General features: G+C 44.8%; 1 protein-coding gene across 1 annotated transcript in view; it reads right to left on the bottom strand.

Annotated features, from left to right (window-relative positions):
- The window catches only part of PIK3CB (phosphatidylinositol-4,5-bisphosphate 3-kinase catalytic subunit beta), a 1,054,351-nt gene that overhangs the window by 379,069 nt on the left and 659,267 nt on the right, over positions 1-16,015 (bottom strand). The window contains exon 10 of the mRNA XM_086943780.1: positions 8,502-8,598. Within this exon, the coding sequence (XP_086799906.1) occupies positions 8,502-8,598 (97 nt within the window). The remainder of the gene's footprint in view (positions 1-8,501; positions 8,599-16,015) is intronic.

The raw sequence follows: 16,015 nt of genomic DNA, 5'->3' as shown, positions 1-16,015 counted from the left end.
ATCAAATCAAGATCTGATGTGGTAGTCAGATGGTCAGATAAGGGGGGCAATGTGGTACTGTGGCCCCTCCAAATGTACAACCATGAAGCCCTAACACAACTCCAGGATAAGGATTGTTACATGAGGGTAAGCCCTACTCACAATGTAGGTGTGCAAGAAAAGTATCACAATGAGTTGTACAGATGGAAAGGAATGGGACTTATCAGCAAAGAGGAATTCAATTATCTGAAGAATGATTATCCGATGACACCTCAACTATACTTAATACCGAAGGTTCACAAGAATGAACAAATACCACCTGGCAGGCCTATAATATCTGCAATTGGCAGCCTCTTTGAAAAAACTAGTATCTTTATCGATTCTTTTCTTCAACCTGAGGTCAAAAAACTCCCTGCCTACATCAGAGACACTAGTGACTTTCTGGCAAAGATCTTTGATGTTGACTGGCATGACAATTACAGATTCATGACACTGGATGTCCAGTCACTTTACACCAGCATTAGGCACCGAGATGGACTCAATGCCATGAAATTCTACCTTGGTAACAGACCCATGGAATTGTATCAGCACACACTGATGATATTGGAAATGACAGAGTGGTGTCTGACAAATAACATCTTTATTTTTGACAGACTGCATTATAAACAACTGCAGGGATCAGCCATGGGTACTTGCTTCTCCCCCAGCTATGCGAATCTGCACATGGGCTGGTGGGAGGAGCATGTCTTGAAAGTCCAACACGGTAACATTATGGCAAACAATGTTGTGATGTATAAAAGATATATTGACGACATTTTCATTTTATGGCAGGGAAGTGTTGAAGAAGCAGAGGGGTTTGCACTGGCTCTTAATGAAAATGTACTGAATTTAAAATTCACATGTAACACGAGCGCTGAAAAGATCCAATTCCTTGACTTAGAACTGTATGTACAAGATAACAAAATACAGACACGCACCTACAGAAAACCAACTGCGGGGAATGCTCTGTTACATGCACATAGCTTCCATCCAACACCACTAAAACAGTCGATTCCCTATGCAGAGTGTTTAAGAATGACACGTAACTGCAGCACCCATGAGGGACTCTCCAATGCCAAACAAGAACTGTTTAACAGGCTAAGAAAAAGAGGGTATACCAACAGCACTTGCAAAAGGGCTGAGGAAAAATGCAGTGGTAAAAACAGGAAAGATTTAATTTTCCCTGTGACCACAACTAAACCTACCACTGAGCCAATCAGTAGAGAGCCCCCGAGACTAATAACAGGTTACAACAGATATCACAGTAACCTACGTAAAATCCTGACCAGACACTGGCCGTTAGTTCGGGGAGACCCTAGCATAGGTGAGTCAGTGGGCACAAGCCCATCCATAACATTCAGGAAGGCTAAGTCTATGAGACAAGAACTGGTATGTAATGCGCCAGCTCTTAGAAAAAATAAAAATTGGTTGGATGCACAAAAGGGCTTCAAAAAATGCTCAAAATGTAAAGCCTGCACCCATGGGGTAAACACCACGACAATACAAGTCCCCTTTAGGATTAAACCATATGTTCTGAGAGACGCATTCACATGCAAAACAGACTTCGCAGTCTATGTGCTAGCATGCACATGTGGTAAAAAATACGTAGGGTCCACGATTCACCCAGCACACGTACGGATCTTACAACACCTGCGAGCAATTGCCAATAATGATCCCACCTACCCGGTTGCCAGACACATACATGAGTGCCATAATGGGAACGCTAAAAACATCCAGTACTTTGTACTGGACAGCATTCCAAAAAATATAAGAGGAGGAAACCGCCCCCTAGCCTTACGCCGCTTGGAGTCAAGGTATATTATACTCCTCAACTCCAAGATCCCTTTCGGCCTGAATGCGGACGAGGCCCTTAGTGTTCACCTATAACCAGGTTAATCAAACACCTCTACGGAGTTTTCCTCTTTCTTGAGTACCATTCGCTTAACATCTGCAGTTCACCTACAACATAATTCACGGGTTACCTATGGGCACGACTTGGGCACAACTGCAACACAAATGATGATGAATCGCACAGCACTTAATCACTATTTTTACACTTCACGGTGTTTTTTACACTTCACGGTGTTTTTTAGCTTATTGCCTCATGCACCCCTGTCCATCCACTCTACTCAGAGAGATATTTTCCCTATGATGTTCCTTCTAAGACATACGCGCCAACATAACGCAAGCCCCATTCCTAAACGCGGGACAGTTTAACACACCAACGTCACTGACTACACAGCAGGGCAGTCCAGACACGTCCAACCCAAACATTTAGTGGTCAGTCAATATCAGTGCCCCAATGATGATCGCACAACCAGTCAGGACCACTCGGGCAGCACGACACAAAACTCGGACGCGCTAACATCAATATCAACACTTGGGAAGCAAGTACACAAGCATGTACAGAAACATCCCAAACGCGCGCGCCGCTGACAGCGATTTATCTTAATCTGCAAAGCGACTTAAATCGACTATGGTTGTTAAGCATACACAGACACCTTCGAAACATTTGGGGGAACAACCACAAAGATCGCACAAATAGTCAGGCCCACTCGGGCAACACCATAGGACACTTGGACGCGCGAAGCAGTGCTTTAGTTTTGGGATGCAATCACTGTAAATCACAGCAGCATCCTAAACGCGCGCACAACCCACAGCGGTAATTCTTATCTGTAACGCTTTTGCTGCTTACCTGGTTGACGAGCAGGACACAAAACACCATGGTGACATGTTGGGTTGAACCACACAAGTGAAACACAGGCAAACCATGGGGCCTACCAAAACAGGTCCTTTTATTAGGAACATCTATGGCAAGCACACGGGAAAGCAGTAGCAAAATATGCTAATGAATACATGAGACTTTCTTTTTGTCTTTCTCACTAGAGAATCACCTGCAATGATATGTACCTTAAATGTTAGCTGTGAAATTTAACATGCTACATTACTTATAGGTTGATATTATTTTATAAACACATTAGGGTGATTTAAGCCTTAGATCATGTTTTACTTAATACTTTGTTTTAAGTGTAAATGTGTCACATGTCTAACACTGAAAAAAGACCTTCCTAACATGCAGGTGAGCCTCATTGTAACCATGGCAACATCCGGTTTGAGCCTGTATGTTAATTGATAGACATGCCCATAACTCGTTTCATGTATATAAGTAGAATTGAAAAGTAAATGCAGATGTAGTGAACAAGGCGGCAACGCCGAAACGCGTCTAAGCAGATACTGATCGAATAAATCGAGTTTGGATTCAGATTCATGGTGTCAGCACTTTCTTCAAAATTTACAAGTTTGGTATGACTGGATATATATATATATATATATATATATAGATATATACACATACAGATATATACACACAAAATATAAGCTTCCACACCTCGTTTTGAAGAACGGACACGGACCCTAGACTCAGTGCTTGCTTAGTTTGACGAGAGCTGTCTGCCATTACGCGTTTTGGCCGCCTTCGGCCTTGAAAATTATATATATATATATATATATATATATATATATATATATATATATATATATTTTTTTTTTTGTTACCAAACCAATCTTGACCATCAAAGAAGGCGCTGACTCCGTGTATCTTAGTTCAAGGGTTTTATTTCTTAAATCAGCTTCTGCTCAGACGCGTTTCGGCGGCTACTCCCACCTTGCTCACTAACATCTGACCACTGAAAAGTGCGCTATATATACATGTTACACTGTCACATGAGTCATAATTAACATAACTAATTGGCATTTTACTTGTTGCCATGGTGATGTGGTTACACCCTCGTGTTAACGTGACTATTAACATGCCTGTTACATCTTTTGGCGGGTTTGATAATTGCTACATGTCACGTGTATTCACACTTGTATAAACATTTCCATCATGTTTTGGACCACTCAAGCTTGAACAAATCATTACATTACATTTGCCACACTGTTTTTTATATATAACACATAATTTCACAGTTCATGTATTATCATCATTTCCCGTTTATCAGATTTCAAGTGATTACACCCTTAGTGTATATGTATATATATATATATATATATATATATATATATATATATATATATATATATATATATATATATATACACACATATACATATACATATATATCATCCTTAAAGAAAAACTTAACGTCAATCGTGAGCTTGGTTTGTGGTAAGAAAGAAAACCGGTCTGATTAAAAATATTTGAGAGCAGTTATTTCATCTTCATGGTGTATGGAGATGTACAAAAAAAGCATACGTTAAGGAAGCACTAGCATCCTGTTTTGTCAAAAAACAGGCCTTTCATTTTTACAATTGTTGAACATGGCCCTCTCGGGTGGGTCATTCCCACATGTTGTGCCTTCACCCCTCCTGTTTTCTGAATTTGTTTTTGTTGGAATTAGGGCTCCGTGGAGTTTACCACTGCTAACAAGTGTTGAAGTCCTTGTGCTCCCCCCCAAAACATAGTAAAATTGACCTGCCTAATCCTAATTGGCACATTTAATGTACTTTTAAGTCCCTAGTAAAGTGGTGCAAAATATACCCAGGGTATGTAAATTAAATGCTACCAGGGGGCCTGAAGCACTTATTGTGTCACCCACTAAAGTAGCCCTTTAAAACATCTCAGGTCCACCACTGCAGCCTGTGTGCAGTTTTAAACTGCCAATTCAACCTGGCAAAATAACTCTGCAGTTCAGGCTGGACTGTTCACATGGGATGCAGGGTCAAGACTGATTAGCATACGGCTGGGTCCAAACTGGAATGACATGGTGTGCAAAGAAACAATGGATTTAGGCCCAGATCTGTGACTGTGGGTGAATGTTTGTCAATGTTCAGCATTCTGTCCATCTTTTTGTGTTTCGCAAAATAACCCTTTTCCCAGGCTTTAACCTTCCTTTTTAATACATGTGTCACCCCTAACAAAGGATCTAAACAGCTCATGTGGTAGGGTGCATTCCTTTTAAATAGTAAGACATTTACTTTTAAGTATTACAGGTCCTGGTAGTGAAAACCTCCTGAATTAATTTGTTACTACTGTAAGGCCTACCTCTCCCATAGGATAATATTGAGTTACCTTAACACATTTAGTAAGTTCTATAGAACCTTTGATTGGGAGCAGGTAGAAATTTCACATTTGAGCTCAAATGAATTGCACTTTAAAATATCCTCTTTAATGGTAAAGCCGGATTTTAGATTACAGTTTTGATAATGTCCCTATTAGAAAGTTAGCATGTTCCTACCATAAACTGAGGCTTTCTAGGATTTTCCAGCTGCCTGGGCCAGTAAATGGCTCCCCCATTAGAAATGCATATTAGGCCTAGACAGAGAACAATTACCTGCCCTACCTGCTGTTAAAAAAGGCTTGCCTCCAGCACGCACAAAGGGACCTGATACTAGCCTTTTGTCTCCATAGAGTTCTTAGAGACTTGGCAGGGTTAAGGGAGGAACATGCCATAACCTGTTAGTGTAGAAAAGTTCCCCACTTTCAAAGGATAGCAGCAGGTAAAAATATTGGCCCTCCTGACCCACTCTTCAGTGCACCCCTGGAGATTACAGAAGGGGGGCTGCCTTGTTTCCCGGATGACTGTCTTGCTGCTTGAGGCTGTTATTTGTCCCCTTGAAGACTACCCTGCTGCTTGAGGACTGCCCAGTTTGAGAGAATTGGCCTGCTGCTTCAGGTTTGCCTTGTTCCCCAGAGGACTGTCCTGCTGCTTGAGGATTGCTTTGCTCCCCAGAGGACTGTCCTGCTGCTTGAGGATTGCTTTTCTCCCCACAGGACTGCCTTGCTGCTTGAGGCCTGCCCGCTCTCTATGAAGGAAGACTGGACCTGCTCCCTTCATCCCAGGCTACCCGAGTGACTCCAAGGGTCAGTTTGCTGACCTCCTGTTTGAGCTACAGAGACAACAAACTCCAGAGGCTTCCCTACAACTGCCCAGCTGACATGCTGCAACTGAACCTGCCTGACCAATGCTGGCCTCTGCTAGAGTGAGTCCCTGATTCCCAAAAGGTGGCTCCCCAGGTCCTGGACCCATGGCTTGAGTATGAGTGCACTACTCTTCAAGAAAAGGAGAAATCCTAAAGTTTTGGACTCTTTGCACCAGACCTTGAGAAGGGAGCTTTTTCAGCAGGTCTAACCCAGTTCCTGTATCCAGCCCATGCTTATCGCAGTCAGCCTGAACTTGTGACTTCCTCCTGGTCTAGCAAGTGGTGCTTTTAGGCACCACATTTACTTAAATCTTTAAACTAAACATCTACAGTTCTACTGATTGGATTTTTGCTGTTGTGGTTTCATGTCATTTATTAAATTTCACTCTATTTTTCTAAATTGGAGTTTTCTTTTGATGCTTTATTGCTCTTCGTGTTTGGCATAAATACTTTACCCAGTGTCTCTAAGTTGAGCTTGGCTGCTTTTGTGCCAACCTACCAGAAGATTAATCACTGGTTAATTTTGTAACTTTTGTAGTTCACTGACAAGAATTGTGTTTTTTGCTTGAGAGGGATTCTCAACCCCCTAGACCAATACCTCAATTTCGTACAACAATTATGTATCCAGTGTTACCAAAGGAGGACACGGGTTTGACATTATTGCTCAAAACCTGATCTAAATATTCTGAAACATTTTCAATTAAGCTACCATCGATATTGCCACTCCCAGCAGTGAGGTGAAGGATTTGTGTTTGTTAGGTACAAATAAAAAAATTCAGGATATAGGATAATTATTTTGTACTCTCACCAATCACTCCCTCCTACAGCCAAAAATCAATTAACATTAACACATCTAATGCCTTCTGTAGGTGGACTGTGGGATCACCATTCATTATCAAGTAGCATGTTTTGTCATTAAGTTTGTGATACCCCTCTTTCAAGTAGAGCTCTTTAGATAAAACCACAACATTTTCACCATTATTTGAAGACTTGATGACAAATATGCCATCCAAGCGCAGGCACCCTAGTGTCAATATTACTTCTGTTGACAAGTTCGATTGATATTTGCATTTAGCTAAAAAGGGAATCTATGAATGTGGGGTGACAACCTTGCAAACAGACTGTTGTAATGTGGATACAAGACCATCCTCAACTTCTGGGCAGAAGGTGGCCCTTTACCTGAGGCCATTATAACGGCACCATATTAAATTACTCAGTTCTCAAGGTTCAAGTCTGCATACAACAGATTTATGGTTGTCTCATGCACCAGATCATAAAAATGCGAATATCTCTAATAGAAAAACGACTATACGTTTTTGACTCTAGGCATGAAGCATCAAATGTTATCCAATCTCATTGCATAGTCCTTCTGAAGTCGTAGTTTGAGTGACTCTTTCGATAGAACTCTTACAAAATAAGAAACTAGTCAACAATCAGATAACTGATGACAGACAAGTTAGTATTTTTCTTCCAATCCTGAATCATTTCTTTGGATAATGCTTTGGATATCGACTGATCAATTCCTTTGATCATGTAATTTAATTCACATCTAGATTTGTCATCTTTCTCTTTTTTAGCTTTTGATTTCAGTTTTGTTGAGAAAGCCCCGCAAGTGTGACTTTCAATTTATTTAAAAAAAAAAAAATTTAAATGAGGAGTCTTCCTAAAGATCTGTGGCTAATCCTCATTAGCCGAAGAACTGATTTCTGAATAAGCGATTGTCACAATATAGCAATTTGCTCAACCAACCATTCATTGTTACAGATAATTTATGAAATATGTATATTCTACCACATTTATAATCATGCACATCTTTAAAATTATGTTGCTTACTTAGGCTTATCTAAGCATGATTTTATTGTCAAATTCTAGTACACTGACATAAAAGAATACTTGGTGTAAATGTTCTCTTTTGAAGGTAAACTTATGTCCAACAATATGGATATGTTCGATTAATGTTTTTAACAGTCGAAATGAGGAGTCACTCAAATCAATTTTGCAGTCTTTATATAATGCTGAGAAAACTTCAGAACAATGACAAATTAAAAAGATTATAAGATGTAACCCCTAGATCCGATACTGTGTTCTATATAATTCAGGAGAGAGACCTCCTCTTATAAACAAGGAAACAGCTACTGCGTGTAGTTTATTCAAATAAAAGTGCATCTGCCATAATGATGTGGTCCATAAAATAAATGGTCAAATAGCCATAAAAACGTATTTAATAAGATCCCAGTCAGGCGATCTTTACCTCACGGGCTCATCATATGTTAGCAAGGATAGTAATAATACGTTAATGGCACTTTGCGTCCATTTCCTGTGCTGTCCGATCAGTCACCAGGGAAAGGCTAATGGATCCGAGCCCTTCATTATGAATACCAACCGACCTCTACAGGGACCAAGTGAACAGATCATCCAAGAGGGATGCTTGTAACCGTGGTTTAACATGAAGGTTTTTAAGTGCATTTACCCAACATGAAAAGCACAAACATCCATGGCGACCTGTTCTTCACAGATGGAGAGGCAACATTTAATCATGTAATTTACAATACAAGTCTCACCAGGAAATGAAGACCAGCCGTGCAAAACGATTTCTCCAGTTTTCAACTGCCCTTTAAAGTCAAAGACCATGGTGTTTACCCAGGCAACCGGGAAGTGCTGAAAAAGTAAGCAAAACATTTCATAAACACCTTTAAGATACTCCTAGATCGATGTGTAATGTGTATAATACCTTGAAACAATAGGGACTGCTTCTCTTTCATGACGCGTGCAAGTGTTTCACATGAGGTTTACGTGCAAGTGTTTCACATGAGGTTTACGTGCAAGTGTTTCACATGAGGTTTACGTGCAAGTGTTTCACATGCGGTTTACGATCACAAATCAAAACCCTCCTTGATGGCGCTGCCACGCCAGGCATTATCAGCAGTGATGGTTATGTCATGCAATATATGCAAAGCAAGTTAGTAATAATGAACGGCCACTGATTTTTGGACACTCAAAACTCCTTGAAAACGAAGAAAATGTTAAACTGAACCAATTATTAACAATCGGATGGACGTCTTGATGTCTCTACTTCATTAATTAAAAGGTGACCGGCCAGTTTAAAAAGTGACAGACAAATGGCAAGCGATATTACTCAGACGCCTAAAATAGTAACTACTCAACTAGTGTCTACGACTTCTAACCTCTGTCTTAAATCAACACACCAGAGTAGCTATGAGGAAAAGGTTTGATCAACTCCTGGTTTGAAGCACTTACAAATATCTTGATTGAATTAATGCACACTTTCCAGATTAGGTTTTAATTTGAACAGAGACACCCCAGTAAGACACCCTAGTAAGAATATTCTTGATCCCCCCTCTCCCCCTTTTTAAGCGATGCCTACATTAATTATGAACATGTAGCATCCACGCTCAAGGATCAAATTCAATAGGGACAATTTTCTAGAGGTGGCACAAAAGTAATAACCCTCTCCCAGATGGGCGAGTGTCTGCCAGCGTCCTAGCCTTTAACATGCACCCCACCTTCCCTTGTGGCAACAGTTGAGATGAGTCATTTGATGGTGCAAAAGGGCCGCAGGTTTTATTCACATACCATGATCAAACTGCACAGATCAAAGTTTACCAAGCATACATCAATAATGCCAAATTGCCTGTAGATCAAGTTCAGTTATTAAATCCATAACAGCACCTTGAGCGAAAGCCCCATTTCAGCAAGGGTCTAGCACCTCCTGCCACCTCTAGGCTACATCTTGCTGGGAAGCTTTGTGGGCGGCCCTTGTGCATAAACCGGCTGGATGTACAGTGATCACACTCTGCCGACTCTTTGCTGACCAATAGCCTGCTCCCCATGCCCCTGCTGTATGGGATCCCAAGAGCACGCACTTGAGCAGCACTTCCTTTGGCTATTGCGCTTTCACTGCTTTCTCTTGGTGCGGTCTCCGCCATGCTGAATGCGGCTTACCAAACTCAGCCAGCTCCCCCACCTGCTCCCCTCCTGATGCTCTCTTAGTTGACGCCTCGTAGCACAAGAGTCCCCTCCAATGTTGAGGAACAGGCCCATGCCTACTTCCATCAAGTTTGCCCCATCCGGTTTGTAGTGCGCCTGAGTTTTGAGCTTAATAAATCCGTGCCTCACAAAACCCCACCAGTTAGGTTCTTAGGTTCCCACACTCTGGACCTGGTGATGTTCTATTTATTTCTGGACCTTTCTACAGCTGCGTTATCCAATGCCCCACTCCATACAACTCATGGTACGATATGGAAATGGATGGCGAAGGGGTGGCTGTGATGTCCTAGATGATTTATAGCTTGGGGGACAGTTTATCACACAACGCAACGCAATATTCATTCACTTTAGGTTGTGGACAATACTTACAGTACAACAAATATCGTCTACAGCACTCGAGATTTGGCCCAGCTTTCCCGCTGCGCCCATACCTTCACAAACACTGAGCAGGCTACTAGATCTAGCTGGGGGACGAAGAATTACAACACGTCTCTATAGAGTGTTATGAGAAGATTCACCAGAATTAACCCCAAAGGCACACAACAGGTGGGAAGAGGGATTGGGAGATGAACTGATGACCTGTGACTGGTGCAAGATGCATATGGAGACGCGCACAGTGAATTCAAATGCACACTTTAAACTCCAATGGTATATCTTTGTGCACCAGTTGTATCTCACCCCAAAAACCCTGAATGCGGTCTACCCTTCCCGATCAGACGTAAGCCCGCGATGAGGTGCGTAAGAGACAGATTTTTTGCATGTTTGCGGAGGTATACAGTTATAGCACTCTTCTGGAGAGATGTACTGATACATCTAAAGGTGGCAACTGGATGGAATATTGAAGGCACCTCACATGAAGTGTTATTGAGCCTGCTCCAAACCCCTGCAAAAAAAGATGATGCTAGGGTTGGTGCTGGTAAAGAGGCAGATAGCCATTAAATGGATAAATGCCTCTCAGTCTGACTGCGAGATATGTCTGATAGGCAGTGGCTGAGGATGTCAGGATGAAACACTTAAGATGGGAAGAAAAACTGGAGTATGATCTGGTATTGGAGACCGATGCCTATAGACCTGCAAGGGGATGAGACTGAAACTGGTGGTCATATTGGGGATGCACGAGGGGAGGTAGATGTGAATGATATGCCTACTGGGACACCTGGTCGCAAAGGGTTATTGCAACCATGAAAAACTAATAAGTTAAGATGTATGCACAATGAGTAGGAGGATTCTGCCATTGCCACATCTCCTTAATTAATAGAAGTAAAATCTCCATCTGTAACTTAACTTAAGCTGTAAGGTGAGTGGGGGAGTTGGAAAATGTGTGCACAAAGCTATTGATGACTCATCCAGTGACTTCTTATAAGATGTGTTGTGATAATGATGTTTGCAAAGTGTATTGTACTGGGGGGGAGGGGGGGTGCGTAGAGGGCGACAACCAACATGGCTGCGCACTAGCGAGGCTCCTGTCGGACCGGGCGGATAATTAAACATAACCCCCATCCTTGAGTGTCCAGTCTGCCTCCTGTGCACCTAAACGGAGAGCTGGAAAAACCCTGCCTTGGAGGAACCAACTCCCATCTTCCGGAGGAACCATACGCCTACGTTAGGCGCCGGAAAATATCAGAGCGGGTGTCCGGGGCGGAGTGCCGGAGCTGTGAGGCGGTCCCTGTATCCAGGCAAGTCCGGGGACGGCTGGGCCCAACCGGAGCGGGCGCGGACGAGCCAACGCTCAGCCGATCTTCCGTGCTCACAGGCTCTGGTGGCGCTTCCGTGCGGGGCGCAGCTGCGGGCCGGGATCGCTGCTGACGAGCCCCCGCCTGAGTCCCCTGAGTGGCTAGCGAGGAACGACCCGAGGGGGGTGCCGTGTGGTGCCACATGAAGCCCCGGTAGCGGGTGAGCGTCGCGGGTGTGGAGGTGGGAGACGCAACTTTGACAGATGCGGACTCGCTGCAGTAAAGGGACACTGGCTGGGACCTGCTGAGGTGTGGATGACAGTGCGAGCTTAGGCTACATTCCTGCAGAGGGACACCATTACTTGCGGAGCGGCTGGGTGCGACCATCTCCATTTTGAGCCTGCGTGCACCTCGTGGAGAAGCGTGCACGGATCGCGCGTGGTGAAATCCTGCGGGGACCCCCCAGATGCGTTCTGTCTGCCTGCTGCGCTGTGATAGGAGGGTAGTGTCCGGCCACAGTGGCCACAGCTGAGTGCCGCAGTCTGGCCAGCAACGCCATCAATGAGGGACAGTATACACGCCCCCACCACCGGTTAAAAGAATCTGTGAAGCGGCGTGGAGGTTGATGTGTGCGAATTTCCCGGTGTCGGGAGCTTGGTCCCTTCGCCTGAACGTCCTGAAAAGCGGCGGGGGCTATCTGCAGGAATAATCCGGCAACTGGCTGGGAGGTGGGCCTGGGCGCAGAGGCAATACTGCGACCCTGCCACACGGAGACCGCGGCAGAGTGGGTCTATCACATACCGTGCCACTCCACACAAGACATGGGTCGCACTGAACCCAAACAGTCCAAGCAAGCTTCTGTTCGACTCCCTAAGGGGTCAGCAGTCCAGCTCGGTGGAGCACAACGACACTGGCCCGACGGAACAGCCCGATCAAGACTGGAAGACTATTCTGATGGGCATGAAACAAAGCCTCACATCTATTGACGCCAAGATAGACACAATGAACGTTAGAATGACTCTGTAGTTAAACTCGAGCAACACGATCACAGGCTCAAGGAGGTCGAAACCAGGGTGTCGGAACTAGAAGATGGCGCCGCAACGACGAGTACACAAGTGCTTCAATTAGACAAACTGCTGAAAGTGATCACAGAGAAGAATGATGATTTAGAGGCACGTTCCCACCGTAATAACGTACGAGTCCTTGGCCTAGCAGAGACCACCAAAACGGGCCGGATGGAGGTATTTATGGAGAACCTGGTCATTGAGTTGTTCGGCAGAGACCGCTTCTCGGCCCACCTCACGGTGGAAAAAGCCCACCGATCACTGGCTGCACGCCCGCCGCCGGGAGCAACGCCCCGGCCAGTCATTGTGCACTTCCTGAATTATCGCGAACGGGACACTGTACTAAGGCTTTACTTAAGAGGTCCAAGAAGCACGGCGCAAGTATCTTGCGGTGAAGAAAAAACTACTGCCGCACCACAACCAGTACTCAATGTTATATCCGGCCAAACTCAGGATCACTCACATAGGGAAGCAACATTTTTTTACCTCTCCCCAGCAAGCTGAAGACTACCTCAGGAGACATCGCAGAGCAGCATCCCGGGAGACGGAGGAAAGCAGATGCTCTAGGTCCCATTCACCTACATCGCACCAGGACTGAGTACTGGAGCACAGACACTGCACGGCAGACGGACGTTATGAATAAGCATCATGTGACTATCTCTATATTGGTGATGTATTGACAATGTTACTCAGTACTTTTTTGAACCACCCGGTCACTCGCCTCCGTCCCACTAATGCAACCTGCTATATTGAGTGGGATTGCGGTGGGTGAAATGAAGGAGTGAGGGTGAATCGTGTGCCTTTAGTGTTCCCCATATGAGGGCATACCCCCAGATTTCCCTCGCGAGAGAAAAGGAACTCATATGACTTCTGTATTAGTTCTTGGGGGGAGGGTAACATGCAAGGCAAGTTGGTGGAGCCGGTGTGGGTGGGGGAGGCGGGGGGGGGGGGAGGGGGAAGTAAGGGGATGTTCATGGTTACGAGGTGGACTATAGACAAGGCAGACACATACAGGATATGAGCACATGTTGGAATAATGGCTGAAGGGACGAAGGACGTGAGAGGTATAACAGTAATATCATGGAATGTACAGGGGTTAAATGACCAAAGAAAAAGGAGACAAGTGCTGGGCTATTTAGATAGACATGTTCAGGTAGCCATGCTGTAAGAAACCCATCTAGTGGCCAGCCCCAATTTGCTGCCCGCTGGGCTTCCCATCAATGTTTTGCCTCATATTCGAGCTATTCCAGAGGTGTGGCAGTGCTGATAAAACGTGGGGTGTGCTTCTTGCAAGGGGGCATGGAGGTTGATGTGAACGGAAGATACTGCCTGCTCTGGGGGAGGCTGGACTCTTCGGATGTATTGTTCGCTAACTATTACAGTCCCACCACTGACGACCCGCATGCTCTCCTAGAATTGTGGGGCAAAATTCAGATGATAGGCACCACTTATGTGATCTGGGGCGGCGACTTCAATACTGTAATTGATCCTAGTGCTGACAGATATCATCCTGGACCCATACATTACACCAACACGCAGTGGGCCCTTCGTGATATTGTATCCACTATCTGCTGGACACATGGCGGTATATACACCCCACATTGAAAGAGGTAACGCATTACTCCGCAGTACATAGGTCTTGGGCAAGGCTTGATTATGTGCTGGTGACGGTGGGAATTGCAAAAAACACAGTTGATGGACAGAATGTAGAACAATGTCATACATTCACCCCAGTACAAGGATCTGGGCCTAAATCCATCGTTTTTTTGCACTTCACACAACCCTGGGTTAGACACTGGCTATTTGCAAATGACGGTGGGAATGGCACACTTGATAAAGAAGGCATCCCATTTGGCTGATGAAGGCTGATAGCCAGAAACCGGTCCTTGAATGCTTGATTCCGGTCTGGGAAAGACATGGCTTGGTAGTTCGGACTGGACTGTTCCCATGAGGCACAGGGTCAGAGCTGATTTGCAGGTTACATGTGAGGGATTGGGCTGCCGGATGTTGCGGGCACTGAAGTATAACACATGGGGTGACCTATACACTGAGGGACGATTCTGTAACTTGGAGCAATTCTTTGGGGATCAGATGCCCACTAGCATGGAAGTGTTTCTATACTCGACTTAGGCAAAATATGAGGACAGTTACCCCAGCATTCCCGAAAGAACCTGACACACTTACACCACTGCATGCTTTGCTACAGACTGATGCCCCTACACACGTTGTTTCCCTGCTATACAGACAAGTCAGATGTGCTGCCCCTCTGGGGCACTTACGTCCTAAGGTGGAGTGGGACAAGGATCTGGACGAGCCGCTGACTGATGACCAGTGGGAACGAAGCTGCACACAGACAGAGGCTGTGACAGGAAGCAGTCGACTGTGGCTCATACATTTCAAGTTTCTGCACCGAATGTACCACACCCCTGTTAGATTACACCGCTTCCGACTGAGAAAGACTGACAATTGTGAAAGATGTGGTAGAGGGGGAGCAGATTTCATGCATTTGGCATGGCGGTGTCCTGGGGTGGAGATTTACTGGGCCGAGGTTTTTGAGGGACTGTCCAAGATGTTGGGTGTGCCGATTGTAGCGTCTCCACTCATAGGACTCTTAGGCCTGACGCACACTGTCCAGACAGTTCATAAGAAGTTCCTTGCAATGGGTGTTTTGATAGCCAAGCGGAGAGTGGCATGCAGGTGGGGGCGGGGTCGTGCACCAAAATTCGAGGATTGGATACACAACTTATCTACCTGGCAGGAACAGTTACATAACTATGCAGAATCTCTCCCAATGAAATCCTGTCCCAAAGATATTGGGGGGCCCATAGTAACTTACCTCCTAGCAAGAGGGACGGAAGATGGGGAGGAGCATAGTGCAGAGGAAGAGGGACAGTTTGGTGCGACAGTTTGAGGAGGGCAGGGCCGCCATTGGGCATCGCCGCAGGCAGCTGGGGACGGATATGGAGATGGGTGATACTGGATTGGACTCCTTGCTTTATCACCATGACGCAGCGGTGGGGCAAGGCAATTTCTAATGGCTCAGCTTGCATGTCTCGCCTGGTGGTGGGTAAAGATATTAGTAAGCCATGTGTAACTCATATTTACTAGAGAGTATCATGCTTGTCTTGTCACAACTTTGTTCTGTTGGGGGTGGGGGGTGGAGGGGACGGGTTGTTGGTGCGAAGATGAAACACGTCACTGCTTTAAGACTATTCGTGTGATGGACGGAATGTAACATTCATATTTACATTGTACTAAGCTTCAATAAAGGTTTTTGAAATGTAAAATAAAAAAAAAGTGTATTGTACTGAATAATGAATAAAACCTAGT

This window comes from Lissotriton vulgaris, chromosome 11, assembly GCF_964263255.1.
Source record: "Lissotriton vulgaris chromosome 11, aLisVul1.2, whole genome shotgun sequence".
Classification (NCBI taxonomy): domain Eukaryota; kingdom Metazoa; phylum Chordata; class Amphibia; order Caudata; family Salamandridae; genus Lissotriton; species Lissotriton vulgaris.
This window is presented reverse-complemented; position numbering and strand designations above follow the sequence as displayed.